General features: G+C 42.7%; 1 protein-coding gene across 5 annotated transcripts in view; it reads left to right on the top strand.

Moving 5' to 3' along the window:
- The window catches only part of PIEZO2 (piezo type mechanosensitive ion channel component 2), a 442,776-nt gene that overhangs the window by 398,219 nt on the left and 21,758 nt on the right, over positions 1 to 22,799 (top strand). For 4 of the 5 annotated variants that reach the window (XM_074383781.1, XM_074383780.1, XM_003924854.4 and 1 more), the window contains 9 exons: positions 4 to 170; positions 9,796 to 10,206; positions 10,891 to 11,149; positions 13,315 to 13,497; positions 16,240 to 16,492; positions 17,551 to 17,683; positions 18,873 to 19,020; positions 19,122 to 19,336; positions 21,939 to 22,097. In XM_074383781.1, coding sequence (XP_074239882.1) covers positions 4 to 170; positions 9,796 to 10,206; positions 10,891 to 11,149; positions 13,315 to 13,497; positions 16,240 to 16,492; positions 17,551 to 17,683; positions 18,873 to 19,020; positions 19,122 to 19,336; positions 21,939 to 22,097 — 1,928 coding nt within the window. Of the gene's footprint in view, positions 1 to 3; positions 171 to 7,136; positions 7,302 to 9,795; positions 10,207 to 10,890; positions 11,150 to 13,314; positions 13,498 to 16,239; positions 16,493 to 17,550; positions 17,684 to 18,872; positions 19,021 to 19,121; positions 19,337 to 21,938; positions 22,098 to 22,799 lie in introns of all 5 variants that reach the window. The other variant, XM_074383783.1, reaches the window with a different exon arrangement.

Here is a 22,799-nt window from a genome sequence, read left to right as displayed (position 1 = left end):
CAGGGCAATGTTCCAACTCGGGAGAGCATCCACATGTACTATCAGAACCACATCATGAACCTTTCCAGAGAGTCGGGGCTGGACACCATTGACGAGCATCCCAGAGCTGCTTCAGGTGCACAGACAGCCCACAGGATGGATAGTTTAGATTCACATGACAGTATCTCCAGGTATTTCACGTTCTAACAATGGGTTTACTTTTGACAAAGGCAAATGAGGTGGATGTCATTAAATATAAGAAATGAATGTGTGAGGCGAAAGTTAATCAAAACCATGCATGGACCCCAGTCCTAGCTGTCTCCATCTGTACAGCAAACTAAAAGGAATATTGTCCTCGTCTAGAAGGAACCAGATAAAAGTAGATATCAGTAAGACACTATTAGCTATACCCATATGGCCCAAAGGCACACTATAGAGATTTTCAAGCTGGAGGTAAGGAAGAATGATCCCTCCCAACCCCAAAGTGATTACTTGTATCAAGGGCTACATCTTTAGTGCTTTTCAAAATAGCTGCTTCACAAAATGTCTTCTACACTAGCGTCTTCTACTTCTGTTTCTATCCTTGATCTTTCCCTTCAGCAGTGTTACCTTAAGGTTTATAATACAAATTCCCAAAAAGGATTCTGTTAGCTTCCATCTTCTCTGAGTTTACTATTGTATGCATTATTTCACAACAGGATTGTTAGATGACACCGTATTAATGGATTCGCCAGGGGCCAATGCTAAGCACTATACTGAGTTACCTCATTTTATCCTCTAGGACCCTACAAGATGCATGCTCTCATTATCCCTGCTTGGCAAAGACAGAATTCAGTTACAGAGAGATTAAGAAACATACTCAAAGTCACACAGCTAGGTTGTATATAAAAGTGGACTCACAATCCAAAATCACGTGGTTTAGCTCAGAACCTGAGTTCTCAACCACCCTAGTATGCTGTCTCTCATTGCCTCTTCCTGCACTGCAAAGGCCAACTTACTGCCTGTCCTAGAAAAGCCTCAGAATTCTTTGCATTACAATGTGTGGATAGATGCTGACAATTGTGCAGAGCTAGATTCTAAGTTAAGCAGAAGACCCTGTCTTATGAGGAAAAATCAACTTGCTCAGAGTGAAGAGCTAGACCAAATGAATTTCTCCTTAGAGCCACCTTCACAGGTAAAGAATTGTATCACTGAGAACATTCAGGCTTCATTTCTTTTTTCATTAAACATGTTGAAAATCAGCTATTCTGTGCCAAGCCCTGGGCTTGATTCTTGGACAGGCATCTAAAGATAAGAGTAGTCCCCTAAATGGTTTGAGCTAGGAACAACTGAGATAAGGTTATTACCTCCTAAAATGCTTGCCCTAGGGAGTTCAGTAGAGATTGGTGTCTCTGACTGCTGGTCAGAAACTCCTGGATAATGTTAGAGTCACACTTTAGAGCAAGGCACTAATGACTCATAGAAACAATTATCCTTCACAAATGCTGGATATATTTCCAGATGAAATAGGAGAAGGAGCTGGGACCATTTTATTGATACCAAACCCAAAATAGACAACTGGATATTAGAATTATAAACCAGGCCGGGCGCGGTGGCTCACGCTTGTAATCCCAGCACTTTGGGAGGCTGAAGCAGGCGGATCATGAGGTCAAGAGATCAAGACCATCCTGGCCAACATAGTGAAACTCTGTCTCTACTAAAATATAAAAAATTAGCTGGGCATGGTGGCACATGCCTGTAGTCCCAGCTACTCGGGAGGCTGAGGCAGGAGAATTGCTTGAACCCGGGAGGCAGAGGTTGCAGTGAGCCGAGATCACGCCACTGCACTCCAGCCTGGTGCCTGGTGACAGAGCTAGACTCTGTCTCAAAACAAAAAGAATTATAAACCAAGCGAGGAGATGTGGGTAAAAAAAAGTTTTACCCTAAAGTGCTGTTTAACTGTTGCTGCATTCCTGTATTTGAGCCTCTCTAATTATGCCTATTATTTTGCTACCCAATAAATATTATTAATGCACATCCATATTTACTTGTATGAAAAGATCTTTGTGATATATATACACAGTAAAATTTATACATATATTTGTAAAAATTCAAATTTTAAAATAAGATGTATGCTAAGCCCAATTTAAAATATATATATTCATGCCTACATTAAATTAGAAGTAATATTTGTAGAGATTACACAGTGCATAAATACATCCCTGTCTGCCCTTCTAAAGTAGGTATTGATTATTTTAGAGTCTTTTGAGGGATGATAAAAGAGACTGCATTTTTCCTTTAATTTGTTAATAATCTTTGCTTATTTATGAGTTCCAAAGACACAAATATTTCATCTATTACTGTATATTTTTGTGGAAAGAAGAAACATTTAGTACAGAAACTCTTTATGATTTCAAAGTCAAATATTCGTTTCCTAATTGAGATTCCGTTTAAAGTTTTAATTCATAGAATAAAATTATTATTAGAAAAATGTGTTATGATAATAAAACTTTATTTTTCAGTGTCTTTCTACCCAAGAATATGCATGTTTTTCAATTATTAATTTCTGAAACCACTAGTAAAATCAAAAGTTACAGAGAGAAAATTTAATATCGTAACCTTCAATTGGTGAGTGTTACCAGAGTCTCATTGTGTCTTCCTAAGAACTTCCCACAATCAGTGCTTCAAAAGGGGAGCTTCTGTCTTTCTCTTTGATAGATTCCATTCAGACAAAAGGTCATTCTTTATTTTGAATTTAATTTTTATTTTTTGAAAACTATTATAACCATTCTATTTAAAAGCTTTCAGATGTATTAAATTCATTTTTATTGCAACAATTCTCTCCCTACCAATAGATCAATGTATTTAAACCGAAACATTCTCTCTTTAATTTAATTCAATGCGTTTAATTCATTTTAATGCTGAAACTTAAAATCCGTGTCTAGCCCATGTTACCTAAGCTCTTACATAGTCCCTTCATTCTGCAGGGACCCTGCATGGGCAAGTCTGTGAAAGCCGACAGGTTTGTGCGGCAGGGTGGGTGAGAGCCAAGACTTGTCCGAATGTGGTGATCACTCAAGATGCTGACTGGTGCTGCTTCCTAGTCACAGGGTAAATGAAGGGAAATTGGAGAACCTAAATTTCTAAATCTACCCACTTTAGGAATTATTAGTGATCAAACAACCATTTTTCAAAAAGGAAGAGAATGATAGGATGAAAGGAATGCTGAGACTCTCTACACATACATGTCCCAAATGATGTTTCTTTTATTCATTCATTTATTTTTACATAACATTCACATGCATCCCCCTACTCTCAGCTTTGGACTGTGCTGCTCTGTATATATCCAATATGGACTGGATCTAATTTAAACTGTGTCTTTATTACTTCTAAATTCTAAAATAAAAGACTCAGACAGCTCTAGTGAACTTAAACAGAAGTCATGACCATATTCAACTGGAATCATTTCTTCCTGTGCAGTGAAAAATACGATCATATACATGTGTAGCATCAAGTTTGACTATTGCACCTTTGCATCTTTCTTCAAGAAAATATGCTGCTCCATCATGTGATTTGTAGAAATTTTCAAATGCCTTTTTTTAACCTCCCTTCTTACTTCATTTTATAATACAGAGTGTTTTTTTGAATCTCCAAGTGCAGCAAGTGAAACGGGTAATGAATAAAATAGCCTTTCTTCATTAATTTGTGATGACACTAACAGTAATTGGTGACATTTTTTAATGAACTTCTTTTGAAATTTCATGAAGCCATATAGTCTCCCACAGGGAAAAATCATACAGAGATACAAATTATTTTTCATACACTCTCAAGGGTTTTGCAGGCCTCCTGAATATCACACATAAACCTGGCTTTTAAAAAGCTGCTCTAGAACCAAACTCTGAATCAATGGCCTCAGAGAATATTTGAAGGCGAATTGAAAAGATATTTTTCATAAAATAAACATAGGTGAATCCCACCTTTATGTCTTTTAACTGCATAATAATGGACAATATGCTCCATTAAGAAATGAAATACTATAAATCACAATTAAGGAGGAAAAAAACTGGTTAAAATAAAGTTGAATAACTGCCTTTAAATCTGACCTCAGATTGCAGATAGGAAACCATATTCATGATGAAAAATTGTGAGTTAGGGGGTAAATCCATCGATTGCTTTTTGACAAACACTGTCAAAATATCCTCCCAATTTTAAAATGGTCACTCAGTAAATACAATGACTAGTAGGAAACCGACACCTTTAGAATTTAGGTTTCAATGTATTTTTATTTTATTTTTCAGCCAAAAGAAAGGGGAGACAGAATAGGGCCCATCTTGCTGCCAGTAAAGGAGTTACCGTACTTGCCCTTTTTTGCAGTGAGCCATATTCCTAGGTTCTTTGCTTTAGAAACTTTCAAATCTCCAAACAATCATTCGTCTACACTGGAGTCTCCAGGAAGCCATGCTGATTGTTGGAAAGGTAGTAACCCTCCCTAGAAGAGGTCCTGCAATGGACGTCATTGGGAAGGGTCTGGTGGCCACGTGGTTGCCACTCCCCAGTAAGGTTGCACTCACCTGGTGTGGCCAGTGGGCGCCTGCTCTGAGGCCAGTGGCATGAATTTTGCCTTTCAGCAGACAGTAGATGGGGTCTGGGTGGCAATGTAGTAAGTGGATTTGTAGTCCCTTTGACTTAGAAGAATAGTCACAGTCTCTTTCAAATCCGTATGTAAATGGCGGCTTTATATAACCAGATAACATTACCTTCCTAGAAAATATGTTAGCTTAAATTGCTACAGAAAACATTAGTCAACATTCTCAGGGGCATTCCCAGATATAAAGGAGGTAATTATTATTATTATTATTATTATTATTATTATTTTTTTTTTTTTTTTGAGACGGAGTTTCGCTCGTTACCCAGGCTGGAGTGCAATGGCGCGATCTCGGCTCACCGCAACCTCCGCCTCCTGGGTTCAGGCAATTCTCCTGCCTCAGCCTCACGAGTAGCTGGGATTACAGGCACGTGCCACCATGCCCAGCTAATTTTTATTTTTAGTAGAGATGGGGTTTCACGATGTTGACCAGGATGGTCTCGATCTCTTGACCTCGTGATCCACCCGCCTCGGCCTCCCAAAGTGCTGGGATTACAGGCGTGAGCCACCGCGCCGGCCCAGGAGGTAATTATTATCTTAAATCTGTCCCCCGAGGGTTGCCCTGTCTTCCTGCAGTGGTGCTCAAAGTGGCTCCAGTGGGGGGCCGTCAGGGGAGTAATGGCAGCCATTCCCTCAGGCCTGCTGTCTGGGCCTATTTTAATACATTTCCTCCCCTTCCTATTCACTTTTAAACTGTCCCGGATTGGGTGACTTATTAGTTGCCCTACAGGAAACCCAATTGTATGGGATGGTGTAGTTTCTGAGAACTCCACCCAAGAGTTAACAAGATAAACAGGGATTTTGAATTAGAACCGTCAGTTCCCATGAAGAAAACCTGAGCAAAGTTTCAGGCGACTGCACAGGCTGTGAGATTGCCTCTCCGCAAATATTAAATGAAATACAGAAGTGTGAAGTCTCGTCATCTCAAAAACATAAAACTGGGGCCCCAGGAAGGAGCACTGATTCATCTAAAACCCGACAGCCAATTGATGTTAGAATGTCAGCATCCCAGCCCTCACTTTGTTCATTTCCTCTCATTTGTCTTGCTATTGTCTCCTCATTTTGTCCAGAACATGGTGACATGGTGACATCTAAAGGAGTCAGGGGAAAAAAAACAGCCTCCATCTCCTTCTAGAGAGTATTTTGCTCGCTCAAGGCTCTGCCCTCACTGTCTGCCGCTGGCTTGGCCACATAGCTGTGACATGGACAGCAGCACAGCCGGCCCCACTGGAGCTGTTATGCCTTGTGCTCCAGCATATGGGATAAAAAACTTTTTAACAGGTGCCGTGAGAGAATAACTCAAATTCCCTCCTCCCAGGCTTGCAGTGGTCATTGCATCCTGAACGCCTTCCGCCTCTGCCCCAGGATCCTTGGCTGACAGTGTATGGCTCTGCAGGCCAGGCACCTAGTATTCTCCCAGTGAGTTCACTTGATGATAGTGTTCAGCTTAGCAGGTTCAGCCTGGAAATCAGGCATTCTGTATCTCTAAGGGTCTGTTTCTGTTCCCTGGGTCAGCCAGCCCACGAGCACTCAAGTTAGAAGATAAAGTATTCCAGCTGCTTTCTGTAGGGGATCTCTGGGTTGTCTGTCCCTCTTTGGGGTTGAATCCTGTGTGGAAAGTGGAACTATGCCTGGGTCACACCGCTGTGTGCTTCCTCTCATGGGGCATCCTCCCTAGAAGCATCCTAGGCTTGAATCTGCCATCCTCCCTCCCCACTCACTGCTCCGTTGGGTACCAGGAGATGAAGATTTTAGGCAGTGGGTTCTCGCCACCATGGCATCCACCAAGCCCTAAAACATGATGCAGAAGAAAAATTAGGCACAGTGAAAAGTTAACAGACAAAATGACCCTGCCATTGCTCAAACTCCTTTGTTCTTTCCTTTACAGCCTTTTATTTTATTTCTGATGTTGGTTTATATACATGGCATATTAAACCAGCATCCCTACTACACGCAAAGCATCTCGTTTGGCTTAACTGAATATCACTCCAAAAATGGGGTGCAAAATTCAGTTTGCTGTCATTCCTGAGTTTCTCCTCTCTGATTTTGAAGACTGTGTTAAAAAGAAAAAAAAGATTGAAATCTTTTACATAAATTCTACGTGAGCAGTTATTTCTGCTTAAGAGAATTGGTTAATAAATGCTCGCAACTCAGGACTGCAAGCTCCAAATAAAGCATATTTTCTTTCATTTAAAAAACCCTCTGTTACGAAGTTTAATTATGTAAATTTTACTTTGTGAGAAAAATATTGGAACTTGTCATTTTTCTATTTCTTAATCCCACTCAGAGGGCACCATTCTGTAATGTGTCACTAGCCAATATGTTTTTACAATCCAGCACTCCTGTGTTTGAAGGTCCTGCACACAGGCCCCTCCCTGTCCCCGAGCCCCGCTGCGGTGGCCTTCTTTGTCGGTGGTGGTGGTGTCACGTGTGGTTTGCTGCATGGCAGTGTGTTGGTCAGTTGATCCATGTGTAACCTGATGTACCACTTGGTGTTTTAACACTGTGTTTCTGTAACTGTTTGCGCTGCTAGCTGCTACACTGAAGCAACCATGCTGTTCTCAAGGCAGTCCACCCTTGATGATTTAGATGGACAAGAGATTCCTAAAACAAGCGAGCGCGCTCGGCCTAGGCTCCGTAAAATGCTCAGCATGGATATGTCTTCCTCTTCAGCTGACAGTGGCAGTTTAGCATCAAGGTGCTTAACTTGTGCATGCTTTGTTCTGTCATTTTAATCACCTCTTCCCCCGTTTATATCACTGCAAATATGTTTTGGTGACATATGTTTTTATTTCATTTTTATTTTAATAAACTGCATGACTAACAAAAGCATAACCACTGCCCTCTCTGAGATGTAATTGTTCTCAAGACAGCATTGTATTAAACTAACAGCTCTTTAGTTTTTGACTGTTAGGAGTGTCTTTTTTAACTCCTTATCATAAACATTCTCCTCCATTTTTTCAGTATTTCACACTTTCCATTTTCAGAGACATAAGCATGTTTCCTTTATAATTTAGAGCTTCTGTGGACACCACTCAAAGGAGGAACTCTGTTAGCAAAGGTAGAAAACTTTTTCTCATGATTTAAGCAAAAGATGCATGCTGTAGGACGAAACCTACAAATGTGTCATAGGTAGTCATTTTTAGTGAATATTGAAGAAGTCTACATGTTATATGCCTAACTGACATGAAAGTCAGAATACAGTTTACCACTGGTTTTTAACAAGAAGATTATGCAGCACAATGCATTATCTTTGTAGCCAATTACTTGTATTTTGGAGAAAAAAATTACTGTGGCTTAAGTTCTCTCAAATCCCACCCCAAAACAGTATTCATTTAGAAATGAAATTATTTGCGTGCAACCCCAAAACTCTTTTTGAATTACCTTAGGATGGTCATAGAAGTCAGCAGCTACACTGTGCTTCTCCTGACATGAAAACGGCTCAATCCAAACTGAGTTTTGTATTGTCTGCTCACAGTGGCAAATCAGAGGGCATCTTCTCTTCACTGGCAGCTGTATATCTCAATGCAGCCCTGCACTACGCTGGCACCTGGCATTGATGGGAATGCCTTGCCACTTGGCAAGTCCTCTGGCAGGCACATGCCTGCCATACCAGTCCATTTTCTTGACCTCTGAAGGTACCCTCAGCCCCTTGGTGCCACAGGACATCCAAACCAGAGGGAGAGTGCTTAGGATTGATTAGTCTTACTGGCCATGAGATCTGTTGTGGGATTGGCTCCAGTAGTCTGGAAGTTCCCTGGGCAATGAGTTAATTGCATGGCCTTCCTAGGAGGCATATCTAATGAGGTAAGTCTTAGCAAAAATCTGGTTTGGCCTGGCATTTCAACAGCCCCTCCATGATGTGCATACTCGAGGACACAGCCCTGGGGATTCTGAACACCTGAGCGGGCATCAAAAGCTCATGACAATCTGGTTCTTCAGTTACAGGATGCCGGGAACAGCTCTGCCAAGGCTCATTCATTCATTCACTCATCTACATGTCTACACTGGCATCTGTGACAAGAAACATGGGTACAGCCTATGCATTTGAGAATCTCAGTGTTTATGGAACGTAGGTGGTCACACATGCCATTCAGACCACAGTACATACTTCAGAGTCTAACATATCATCCTCCCACATCCTCCAGATTCCCAGCCTTCAGGTGGGCTTTGTCCCTCTCCCCTCCATGTGTCCAAGGTAGAGCAAGCCATGAATGGCCCCGGTTGCCCTCTTGTCATGGCCAACCTTGTCTGCATGGACCTGACAGGGAAAGTTAAAAGAATGAAGTAACAAAAGAAGGAGATGAAGGATATGAGAGAAAAGAACAGAATGCCAAACACAGGGAGTGAGGATGAGAGGAGAGAAGCTTCTGGCAAAGGAGCACTCGAAGAGGAACTGGTAGAAGAAAATAAGTCAAGTTGTCGGGAGGAGAGAACAGAAGCACACCCTGGGGTGGAGTGGGCAGTGGGAAGGGAAAAGGGTCTAGGGGAGCTCACACGGGGAGAGTGGCTGGAGTCCCGTGGGGAAGGGAAGCCCTGGGTGCAGTACAGGGAGCTGGGGTCAGGGTGGAGATTCCACAGACGTAATGCACAGGAATGCAAAAAAGGCAAAGGATGGAAAAGCAGGGAGGAGAAACAAACGTGAAAGAAGGGTGGCATTTTTGATCAAGAACACAGCTGTTCAGTGTAGCCAGTATTTAATCATTCCTGTTCCTCACCTATGGTCTGGGCAGGTCTGTTGTGTAGGATGGAGGGTAGAATAGCTATTTGCTAAGACTTAGCCTCGGTCAAAACCTTTGGAGCATCTGCCCCCCCAGAGATACTCCTTGAAGCAGACGGAGCAGTTGGTAAGCTCTGCTGTGTTGATATGGAAACAGACTTTGGAACCCGAGGCTGTGAATCTGGATACTCCACACTTGTTACGGGGGCAGGTTTTGCTCTTTGAGAGCCACGTGACTGGCTCTGGTTCTAAACGGTGTGTGTGCACTCTCAACATTTACACTGGGGAGGCTGCTGTTTGCAATGTCTGCAGAACAGCAGTGATTATTCTAAATGAACAAATTAGATGGAATGCAAGAAAAACAATGGGGCATTTCCTTAGGAGTTCTGATGAGGTCTCTCAGGCATAGGAAAGAGCCCCAGGAGTGTGGATGCTAAGACATGGGCTCTGTGCCCACCCTTTCTCCCGACAGCGAGCCCACGCAGTGCACCATGCTGTACTCACGCCAGGGGACTACTGAGACCATCGAGGAGGTGGAGGCTGAGCAGGAGGAGGAGGCAGGGAGCACGGTGCCTGAGTCCGGGGAGGCCAAGGAGTACGAGGCCGCTGGGTACGATGTGGGAGCCATGGGTGCCGAGGAGGTCAGCCTCACCCCAGAGGAAGAGCTGACACAGTTCTCTACCCTGGACGGGGACGTGGAGGCCCCACCCTCCTACAGCAAGGCCGTCAGCTTCGAGCACCTGTCCTTCGGCTCACAGGACGACTCTACAGGCAAGAACCACATGGCAGTCAGCCCTGACGACAGCCGCACCGATAAGCTGGGGTCCAGCATCTTACCTCCCCTGACCCACGAGCTGACCGCCAGTGAGCTGCTGCTGAACAAGTAAGGGTCCAGGGAGCAGATCAGACATGTATTCTGAAATCACCACTTAAACATATGCTTTAATTCTGCATACAGAAAAATTCATATATAGAAAAAAGTTCACCTAGATACTCAGAGCAAATAGACAATTCCAGGACTTCCTGCACTACAAGTACAAAGCAAACTTCAGTTCTCCCATGGCTGGTTCTAGAACCAGCAAAACCTGTCAGTAGAGCCTTGTGTTGACGTTTTTCTATAATAAAGTCTGATATTAGGTTGTTTCTGAAGGAAAAATGGAGACATAGGAAGTGGGGCACATAGCAGGAAGGATGGTACTAAATGAAAATCAGTAAATTGAAGAAATTAAAGATAGATGTGACCAGGCATGGCGGCTAATGCCTGTAACCACAGCACCTTGGGAGGCCGAGGTGGGTGGATCACCTGAGGTCAGGAGTTCAAGACCACCCCGATCAACATGGTGAAACTCCCTCACTACTAAAAATACAAAAAATTAGCTGGGCATGGTGGTGGGCATCTGTAATCCCAGCTACTCGGAAAGCCAAAGCAAGAGCATCACTTGAACCTGGGGGCAGAGGTTAGTTAGAGTGAGCCAAGGTGGCGCCATTGCACTCCAGCCTGGGCAACAGGAGCAAGACTTCATCTAAAAAACAAAAAGACGTAGTATCACATGGTTTGCTTTAACAGGATGTTTCATGACGATGAGCTTGAAGAGTCAGAGAAATTCTATGTGGGGCAGCCTCGATTCCTGCTGCTCTTCTATGCCATGTATAACACCCTGGTTGCCCGCTCGGAAATGGTGTGCTACTTCGTGATCATCCTCAACCACATGGTCTCGGCCTCCATGATCACTCTCCTCCTTCCCATCCTCATCTTCCTCTGGGCCATGCTGTCTGTTCCCAGACCCAGCCGCCGGTTCTGGATGATGGCCATCGTCTATACTGAGGTAGGCCTGAACGCAGACCCCTGTGAATGGCTTTGGGCAGCTATGTAAAGGGAAGCATACCTTATGTCCCTGTGCCCTCTCTCGAGATGGGCCTTCCCTCACCCTGGACAGCTTCACATGGAACACGCAGTTCCATAGACATTCTTAGGTACACAAATCATACAGTACCAACAGTTACCTAGCACTCGCAATTCTAAAAATATTTTCACGCTTCACACCTCACACACAGTGGGTGCTGCCATCATTCCCATTTAACAGATAAGGACACAGCATCAATGAGATTAAATAAATGGCCCAAAATTGCCCAGTTGGTGAGGGGTGGGGAGGGTTTTGAAGCCTAGTTGCCTTTCCTAAAATATTAACCACTCAGAGAATAACAGGCTTCTGCAGAGCCGAGCACAGTACCTGGCACTGCAGGGGGTTCAGTGAATGGACTGTGTTAAGTGATACCGTCCAGCACTTAGAACATAGTTTTAATACATCATACATACTTTTCATGTTTAAATGTAAAAGTAAATTTCCATACATTGCAACACAAAATTGTACAAGCACCCACTTAGCATCCGAAGGGCGGATGCCAGCCTGCTTACCTCCCATGTGAGGCATGAGGAGCCTTCTGCTCGCTCTTCTGGTCCTGCTTTTCTATCCTGCCCCGTTCAGCATAGACAGGATCACAAATGCCCATGAAAACCATAAAGGAAGTAAAAGAAAAGCTTGATGTTCTTGGTGCCTGGGAGACTGTGGTGCTCTGTGTTCTCAGGTTTATGAAGAGACTGATTTTTTCCCCTGACATTTAAGGAAAAGTTTTCACTTTCAGCAGTGCTGTGATTACTTCTTAAACGACAGTGCTCATCCTCGATGCACACTGAAAGCCTAGAAGTTTTGTAAGTTGTAAGTAATTCAGCAGCAAAATTAAAACCAAGCTATGCACTAAACCGTCTCAAAAGTATTTGGCCTAAAGTGTTGATAAAATGCATCTTGTTTCCATAAGGAAAATAAAGGGTGTGAAGTCAGATACGTGTCTATTGCTGAATTGGCCAATCCAAGTTAATCATGCCTAAACTTTACTTTCATTACATCATTTCAGGATGTAAATGACTCCCTGTTTAGGGAATGGGTTGCAGTCTATAACAATGTGAGTACATTGATCAGATTCCCTTTCCTACCTAGGGCTGAAATAAGTACCAAGAATGTGGAAAGGGGAACAAGAGCTTCTTGTATAGATTTCACCTTAAAAATAAAATATTTCTGGCTGTAATCCCAGCACTTTAGGAGGCCAAGGCAGGAGGATCACTTGAGGCCAAGAGTTCAAGACAAGCCTGGGCAACATAGCGAGACCCCATTTCTACATCTGTAGTCCAAGCTACTCGGGAGGCAGAGGTGGGAGGATTGCTTGCACCCCGGAGTTTGAGGTTGCAGTGAGCTATGATTGTGCCACTGCACTCCACTGTGGACAACAGATTGAGACGTCATCTCCAAAAACATAAGTAAAATATTTTTATATAAGTTAAGTTGAGGCTCTCCCTTTTCTTGTCACATTGCACTGAGGACTGAAATAAGTGGGAAATTCTTGATGTTGATTTAGTCTATAATATAAACCACGTGCCAGAAACCAAGAACCCTGCTAGGCACAAGTAGAGAAAGATGAATAGAAAGCAAGTAGTAACTTCTGTTTTTCAGTGGCTTCCAGACTAATGTGGTGTGCAGATATGATGGAGGAAAGTGAAAACTGCATACATCATAACCATGTGATATGCTCCTATAGATTAAGAATTAAAGAAATATAGAAACTAGAAAGATGTTGATATGTTCTGTTAGGGTTTGCTCTAAATACCATATTTAATAGCTGAATAATTATATAAATATCTAATTAAATCAGTATGAATGCCAATACCTCAAAAATGGAGGAATGACCAATCAAAGTGGTGACCTGAGGAGTCTGACTGGCCTTGCTTGATCCACAGTGGAAGACACCATGACAGTCAGACACTGCTTCTGTTTTGAAGTCAATAGTCTGCAAGAATGATAATGCTACTATTCCACACCATCAAAACTGTGAAATGCGGGTCTCTGTCTTAATTTTTATATTGCTCTTTTCTATAGACAGGTGTATCTATTTCTAAAAGAAGGAGTAATTTTTTAAAACTTCTGTCATCTTTATGTAGGTGGCAATTGTAGTCAAGTATTTCTTCCAGTTTGGGTTCTTTCCCTGGAATAAGACTGCGGAGCTGAACAAAGATAAACCGTACCACCCCCCGAACATCATAGGAGTGGAGAAGAAGGAAGGTTACGTTCTTTATGACCTCATTCAGCTCCTGGCTCTGTTCTTTCATCGATCAATTTTGAAGGTACAGCATGTTAACAGTTAATCAGTTCAAGTTGGAAGTGGGTCATCGCAGCCCCCATAATATTCCTGGATAACCTGGACATCAGGATTGGTGATGGGGCTGAGGGGCCAGGGGTTGGCATCTACTCATATGTTCTTATAAAAAAAGAAAAAGAAAGAAAAGAGAAAGGTTACATTCATTCAGTGGACATTTTTTCCAACACTTATGGTGCTCAATAATGGAACTTACAATAAATCTGGGAGAATTTTTACCTATGTTTCCAACCTAGGTTAAACGTGCAATGTCCCACTTTTGTGGAACATTGCTTGAATGATGTGTAATATCTTAATGCCAGATACACTAAATTCTGCCCCTGGTTTAAGCCAGAGCATCAAAAAGCCACAATGTCCATGGATCATATTGTCTCATCTCCATGCCAGCTTCCGCCTCCCTTCTTCTAGTAGAATTGCTTTCATTGGGTGGTTTCTTGTCATCAAACCCTTAGCTGTCGGGGACAGACCACATATTCAGTTGCCCAGTGAAGCCCGGAGCTGTGCGTCCTCCTGCTTGTTGCAGAGCAGATCACTCATGACCCTGCTTGAGGAAGGCCTTTACACAACATGGCCCTGCCTCAGCCCCAGGGACTCCTGTCCTTCTGAGCGACTTCGTGGGTCTTTCCTTCTCATATGCTGTGAATTATAAACTAAGTCTGTAAATGTGCCATTTAATTCTAATAAAGAAATTATTGCATAGCATACATTTTATGTATGAATGTACTTCTTGGCACAATCTTACCTTCTATCTCTCATTTTAACCTTGTCTTCTTATATAAAATATTTTAAATTCCTTTTATCAAGGAATATCTTTCTTAGTCCCTAGAAGTCTTTTTAGAACAAGGTTTGGCGTGAGTTAATACATACACGTACATATACATACAGGCATGCATAGATAAGTAACAGTGTGTTTAACTTCTGCCCTAGCTCAGGGAGCTATATCAAACTTGGTTTCATCTGAGTGTCCTTTGGTCAGCCTCTCACTCTAGCTTCCATCACTTTGCAAAGCACCCAAGCCTTCCATTTGGAGGGAGTCTTAGCTGGGTCATTGGGTTGTGGTGGGTTTTTGAAAGCTGTGTTATCTAAGGAAACCAGTTAGCCAAAATGGAATTTGCCTAAATTTTACAGTTCTTCTAATGGATATGTTAATTATTTGAATTTATTTAGTATACTGATTTTTGTTATGAATATATTATTAAGTGTATTGACCTTGTTTTTTTAGTCTTAGAAATTCATTTTTTGTAAATTTCGGTATTTAACCTTTGATGGTATACTTTTGACCAATTCAGAATTCTCTTGAAACCTTTGCCTTCTTTTGCATCATTTAAAATTATCATAACTCTTTAGGGCATCTTACTATCTTTTCATCAATGTTTAAATGGCTTGGCTGCTACAATTTTATATTTTAAACATATAATAAAATCTTTGTGTTTCATATTGATGTTCTTACTCTTTTTTGAAAAATTCAAATGCATGAATGTATGTGAGATTTGAGGTAGGCGTTATATTAAAATTTTAATTAAGGATATAAAAATACTTTCTAGAAGGATAGATCTTAAGAAGACAAGCTATCCCATAGTTTTGAAAAAATAAATCTTTCATATAATGTTTCCATGAAAACCAAACAATTAAAGCTGCAGAAGTTTCAAAAGTGCTTGAAACCTTCCTATTTAATATCAAATTGCTGTATATTTGATAAATAATTGGAAGCATTAGCAAACAAAAAAATATACTACTGAGAAAGTTGTGAAAGAATTTAAATATATGTATGTTGGCAAAAGAGGAGACAACTCTGAAAATAATTGGAAAGAAATCCATATAAACTGAAAAATCTCATTATGAAAAGCTAAAATGTTTGTTATGTTTATAAGAATACATTCATTGAATATGTTTAAGAATAACACATTTGCAAATAAATAAGAAACATCTGTCCATTGAGTGATCGGTGAACTGATCATTCTCGGAGTTGGTTTTGACCAACTGATTTCTGATAAATTGGCCTGGAGCTCTTGTCCTCCACATGAGTCAGAGGGAGGACCAGGCAACGTCTTGGGAAGCAAATGCATGGCCAGACAAAGAGCTCAAGGGAGAGCTTTGTCCGATAGCAGCAAGGTCATAAGGGTGACTTTCCATCCAATAAGTCAAGTCACTGTAATTTCATCCTGAGTCCTTCTGTCAAAAGTTATCTGTCTCCATTTTAATTATCAGCTAAAATCTTATTGTCTACACTCACTGATCTTTCCCCTACTGGGATCCTCAAAGAGCACTAGACAAGCTTTCTTTCCCTGTGTGTTAGTCTGTTTTCATGCTGCTGATAAAGACATACCTGAGACTGGACAATTTAAAAAAAGAGGTTTAATGGACTTACAGGTCCACGTGGCTGGGGAAGCCTCACAATCATGGCAGAGGGCAAGGAGAAGCAAGTCACATCTTATGTGGATGGCGGCAGGCAAAGAGAGGAGGGCTTGTTCAGGGAAACTCCTTTTTTCATAACCATCAGATCTGTGAGACTCATTCACTATCACTAGACTAGCATGGGAAAGACTCGCCCCCATGATTCAAGTTGAGATTTGGGTGGGGACACAGCCAAACCATATCATCTTGTTTTTCTAATCTTGAAGGACAGTTTGTTGGATGAGATTTGCAGGACGGAATACCAAGGGTTCCACCTGAAATAGTAGCCTAAATTGTCCCTGTCTCTGCTTCTCAGTGCCATGGCTTATGGGATGAAGATGACATGACTGAAAGTGGCATGGACAAGGAGGAATCAGACGATGAACTTTCCCTCAGTCATGGCAGGAGGGACTCCTCCGATTCTCTCAAGTCCATCAACCTGGCAGCATCGGTGGAGTCAGTGCATGTGACCTTCCCAGAGCAGCAGACAGCTGTCCGGAGGAAGCGCTCCAGCACCAACTCTGAGCCATCCCAGAGATCCAGCTTTTCTTCAAACAGATCCCAAAGAGGTATCTGTCAACACAATATATCTAGGCTGTAGTTAGCTCCCAGGTGGCCTTTTTTTTTTTTTCTGGTGCCTGTGGGTCTGGGGCAAGATGGTGTATTGGGTGCTATCAAAAGACAGACATTGTTATGTGAAAAGAAAGGGCTTTGAAATCAGAGAGACCTGAGTTCAAATGCTGCCCCAGCCGTGTAACCCCTCTACTCAAAATCTTATCTCAGGACAAGGGTTTCAGACAATTGTGAAAAGTGGCTGGCACACTGCCTTGTCCCTAATAAATGCCAGGCTCATGATAATTTTTAATTTACATGCAAAATATCTGCAGGCTTGTCCAGAGAGCTATCAATCACAATGTATTTTTTAAAGATATTTAGATGTAATTGATGAGAACTTTTAACCACACTATGCACTTATCTCCTAGTCTAGTAATTAATTTCTTCCTAAACAAGGAGTACGATCAGAAAGTAGATAGGCCTCACAGCGGCCCCCGTTGAAATCACTGGACTTTTGTATCTATGGGGCTCCTGTCTGAAGCTTTTGTAATTACGGGGCTCCTGTCTGAAGCTTTTGTAATTACGGGGTTCCTGTCTGAAGCTTTTGTATTTATGGGGCTCCTGTCTGAAGCTTTTGTATTTACGGGCCTCCTGTCTGAAGCTTTTTATGCAGTGGTGTATAGTCATTTTCAGAACCTGCTTTTGAGGCATATACTGTCAGATTATGTCATATTCATTTTACAATTAGAGAAATTAGGATATGAAAACAGACATGGGGCATCCTATCTGGAACATCTGCATCCTAGATAGCACAATAAAAACTATCAGTTTGTTTACTTCTGGAACAAAGATTGCATAACAATCCAGGAAAGAGCCACCATACTGGGAGCAGAGTTGAGGGGACATCCCAGAGGGCTCAGTAATCTTTCATAAATGCAACTTGCTTACTCATCCTCTCAAGCAGTCTTGAGCTATCCCTCAACCATGTGGGCTCTGGGGGCTGCTTCTGGGATATTTAGGTGAACAAACACCAGGCTTCACCATATATCTTGTGATCTCTTTTTATTTCTAGGCAGCACAAGCACCCGAAACAGCAGTCAAAAAGGAAGCAGTGTTTTGAGTATTAAGCAAAAAAGCAAAAGGGAACTTTATATGGAAAAGTTTCAAGAACATTTAATCAAAGCAAAAGCCTTTACCATAAAGAAGTGAGTCCATGAGAACGTTTGGCTTGTGTGCTTTATTTTAGGGTTTTGGGCTTTATTATTTCCTGTGAACCAGGGGCAAAGAGCAGAGGAGTAACTTCTCAGGTCACAAACGTTATGTGCATAAGGCAGAATGAAATTACCTCTTTCTGTCTTGTTTTTAAAAATCATTATTCCGTGTCATTCATTTTATATCCACTGCATTTATGCACATGCTTTTTCTATTTGAACAGAGCAAATGGGTCACTTCAATGGTTCATGGATGGTATTCTTAGGCATTATGGGGAAGTCCAGCCAGACTGAGAGGAATACAATGTCAAAGCTGGAAGGGCCTTAGAGCTGCACTCTCATCCCAAGAAGGGGATAGAAGTGCATGGTGGAGAAATGCTTTGTCTAGAGTCATATGCCGGTTCCCAGGCAAACTGCACAGGTCCCTCCACCTGCTGGGGATGGAAGTGGTACATGGGCCTGGGACTGCAGTGGAGTGGAGCCCTGAACAGAAGCTCTGACAGCAGGAGAGCCAGCTTCACCTGAACATGGCGTTCAACCGAAGGCAGGTCTCAGAGCAAAGATAGGGCAAAGGCTAGACGGATGAGCAAGAGCCAGCAGGGCACAGCACTTAGGCACAGAGCAAGGCACAGATAAAAGGCCAGGGCAGTATGTGGGAGCCAGGATAGACACAAGCCCTAAAACAGGAGGAACAGGGGCTCACACATTCAAACACACACAGACCAAGCACTCCAAGTCTGAGCACCTTCCCTCATTTAGTTCCCACCTTGGTCCTAGGCATCGGGTCTTGTTATCACTCCAGTTTTACAGATGACGAAACTAAACACAGAGCCTTACATAGCATGCTCATGGGGCTTGCAGGTGGTGAGCAATTGAATCAGGCTACAAACTCAGCACCTTGATCCCAGGGCATCATACCATTCTACTGTGCTTCAAGCAAGAGGAGAGGCTTGTGGCGCCATCAGCAGAGAGGACGTCAGTACCTATCTTGGCAGGAAATGTGTATACAATCTCCATTAGAGCAGGAGCCGCCCCCAGCGGGACTATCCTGAGCTAAGAGAGGATGGTGGGACCTGGCTGGAAAGTGGATTGCAGAGGAATGGCATGATGGCAGTGTCTGGTCATTTCTGCCATCCTGCCCCTCCTGAGACAAGCGGGTTGGTGGGGGGTTTCCATTTTGCAGGACGCTGCAGATCTATGTGCCCATCAAACAATTCTTTTACAACCTCATCCACCCGGACTATAGCGCTGTGACTGACGTGTATGTGCTCATGTTCCTGGCTGACACGGTGGACTTCATCATCATTGTCTTCGGCTTTTGGGCCTTTGGGGTAGGTTAGGGCAAAGTCCACAGCACCCACTCTGCCCCACGGTGATGGTGCTCCCTCCCGTGAACTGCCTCTTGGGCATGAACTTGTTGTCTCTTTCCCAGAAACACTCAGCAGCTGCAGACATCACCTCTTCGTTGTCAGAGGACCAGGTCCCGGGGCCATTTTTGGTGATGGTCCTCATTCAGTTTGGAACCATGGTGGTGGACCGAGCCCTCTACCTCAGGAAGACTGTACTGGGAAAGGTCATCTTCCAGGTCATTCTTGTGTTTGGAATTCACTTCTGGATGTTCTTCATCTTACCCGGCGTGACTGAGAGGTAAGTTCTTCAGAAGCTGGAGGCAGCAGCCCACCTTTATGCGAATGTGTTTCCTGTGGTGACACTCACATGTATCACACAGCAGAACTGCGGGCCGCAGGCCGAGCAGCATCACGAGGGTAGGAAAAGCTAAATGTTTGGGTCCATAGTTAATGCAAACCCAAAGTGTGAACTGATTACTCAAAAATATTTTAATTAGATTTTATCCATATTTGTAAAAACACGAGTTCTATAAATAAGAAAGGGGACAGCCTTAATGGCCAGAGCAAACCTAGGGTCTTTATGCTGTGTTTCTCTCTACACCTTAGCAGAGGTGGAGGTAAAGTAGAATATGGTCTCTGGGGCATTTTTGAGAAGGAGAGAGGGCATAAGACGAAGTCATTCGAGAAATAGATGAATAATTGGAGGCTGCTTCCTGGACAGAAGAAAAGATAAAGGAAGAGCATTGAGGAGCAGATGATAGAGGCTCCTTATAGGAGACTGGTGGGGGTCAATTGCAGCAGGGTTTGAAAGCACCTAGCAATGTTTCAGCTTACGGTGAGAGAAGCAGGTGGACCCATCCTGCAGGACGCTGCTGCTGTTAATACAGCTAGTGCCACTGACCCAGGCAGCCGGAAGCTGTCAGGAAAGGGCTGGTGAGATCCTTCAAAGTAGCTGCCGTGCTCCCCTCTATCACCTAGAGCCCTAAGGAAAGGTGTTGACCTTCAGTTCTGCAGTGTACCTGGCATCTCCAAGCTCTGCTCCCTCCCCTTCTTCTCCCCAGCCTCCAACCCAAAGTCTACTTCCTCCTTACTCTCTAGATCTCTGTTCAGATGACACTTCTCTACAGAATGTCTCCCACCCCATGCCTCCAGGCAAAACAGTGCTTGAGACTGTTGGTGCTAATTGCATGAACAAATGATCCAGTCAGTTCTGCAAAGAAAAACAAAGTGGAATTTTATAAATGGGAAATATCAGCTCTATCAGGTTATGAAAGAAAAGGGTCTGCAGAAGGTGAATGTGGCCTTGTCCATATGATGTAGTAGGAACAGGAATTTTTAATAAGCATATCTGATTTTATGTATGCAAGCAAACTGTAACTCTTTGTCACTGGCCTGGGGAGCCACGTACGTAATCCAGTGAAGCTGCCGTCATCTGCTATGACTCTGAAAACCTCGGAACTGCACTCCCAGACTGTGACATGCTAGTTTTTTTTTTTTTTTTTTAATTACTTATTTATTGCTTTTAGGGACAAAATCTCACTCTGTCACCCAGGCTAGAGTGCAGTGGTATGATCATAGCTCACTGCAACCTCAAACTCCTGAGCTCAAAAAAATCCTCCTGCCTCAGCCTCCAGAGCAGCTGGGGATACAGGTGCACACTACCACACCTGATTATTTTTCATTTTTATTTGTTTTACTTTTGGTAGAGATGAGGTCTTACTATGTTACCCAGACTGGTCTCAAACGCCTGGCCTCAAGCAATCCTCTGCCTGGCCTCCCAAACAGGGGGAAGAGGGGAAGGGAGGGAAAAGGGGAGGGAAGGGAAGAGAGGGAGAAAGTGACCGGAGGAAGAAAGGGAAGAGACAAATCCAAAATATGGCACCAAAAGAAATATGCTCCTTGTATCAAAGCCTTTAAATGTGGCTCTTAAGTTTGAGGACAGAGATTATAACAAACTCTCACCAAGACAAAAGTTTTCTTTTTATTCCCTTTTTAAAATTTTCACTGACCATATTTAAGGCATTTCCAGAATGCTGCATTTATCTAAAGTTTAAAGTGGTCCTACAGCTCATCATTCTTTAAAACTGTATTCTAAATTTTTTTTCTAGTGTGAAATTTAATTCTACCACACTTTTTTCAAACTTGTGCTAGCAGTCATGAACTGTACAACACCACATGTCTCTTCACTCTCTATTCACCTGGAGAAGAGACTATCATCTGTATTGTTGAGGAGATCATTAAAAATAAATAAAGGTTAGGTCAAGGAGTTCTAGATTTGCAGAACTAGGAAGAATTGTCAATTAAAGACACTGATGTTTTGAGAAATTATGGCTTGGGAAACAAACCCCATAACATATAGACAGAACTGGAACCAAATCCAGGTGTGTCCAGTTTGTTAATCCATTATCTATTTTTATAATGTATAGTAAAAAGAGATTGAGTCCCCCATCAGAATTCTTTCTCTTGCATGTTCCAGATTATGAACCATCTTAAGTAAATATACATATGTGTTTATATATATGTTTATATAAAACATAGGTATCATGTATATAGTTTTTTTTTTCTTTCAGGAGTGTAATTTGGACTATGGTAGCTGCATCATCTACACAGTGAGAAAATATTTACCAGTACATTTACTTAATAATTTGTTTTAATTATGGCTGAAACAATGGAATAAGAGACATTGGAGGACCCATTCAAAGGAAATTGTTTTTATTACTGAATTTTTTAATATCACTTTTTGCCTTTGAAGTGATTCGCGATGTACAGACGATTCATTAGAACTGGATCTGAATGATCAAGGAGAAATTCTGTTGGCTTGTTGTTTTAATTCGATACTGCCGTCCTTTTGTTTCAGACAGGTATTTCATTTCTTCACTTTCTGCATTTTTACGTTTTAGGAAATTCAGCCAGAACCTGGTTGCCCAGCTTTGGTACTTTGTGAAGTGTGTTTACTTTGGGTTGTCTGCTTACCAGATCCGTTGCGGCTACCCAACACGAGTCCTGGGGAACTTCCTCACCAAGAGCTACAATTACGTCAACCTCTTCTTATTCCAAGGGTAGGGACACTGCATTGTCACGGTCACTTGTAGGGGGAAGAACAGTCACGGAGAAGGATGGGGGGAGAGGACAAATCCAGCAGTGTGAATCATTGCAGAACTCTTAAAATGTTGGCAAAACTCTTTCTGTGTTTAATTGGCACACGCCTCCTCAGCACCAGATGGAAGAGGCGTTGAGTGCCTTCAGATGCTGTGAAGCGCTGCGTGTGGAATAGTGTTTCACGCGGTGCTAGCCTGGGACTGGGCCTGATGTTTCTTCCTTGGATTGGATGTATATTCACTTGACAGCATTGAGGCAGCCTTGGGGAGAGTTTCTGAGTGGCAATCCACACGGCTGTGAGGGCTCTGGGAGAACCCAGGTTCTCCAGGCTGGGAGAAGCTCTGTGTCAGTCAAAAGACAAGGAACATTCTTCAGAGCCTGGAGGAGCCCATCCCAACCCCTTCTGAAACAAAACTGAACCACGGAGGCTGAGCCCAGCCCATCACCCTGGTACTCCAGCAAGTCCTACGGCTGAGGAACCTCACACCCTGGCTCCCCGCAACCCCTCCTCCTCCCTCTGCCTCTATCCATTTGCCCTCATCTTTAACCTACCAGCCGCACCACCCCTACTAATTCATCCAACAGCAGAGGCACAGTCATTCAGCACCCCATGGCCAACAGAGTCTTATAATATGAACAAATAAATGTGAAAGAAGCTGAGT

Source organism: Saimiri boliviensis, chromosome 13 (assembly GCF_048565385.1).
Source record: "Saimiri boliviensis isolate mSaiBol1 chromosome 13, mSaiBol1.pri, whole genome shotgun sequence".
NCBI classification, from domain to species: domain Eukaryota; kingdom Metazoa; phylum Chordata; class Mammalia; order Primates; family Cebidae; genus Saimiri; species Saimiri boliviensis.
This window is presented reverse-complemented; position numbering and strand designations above follow the sequence as displayed.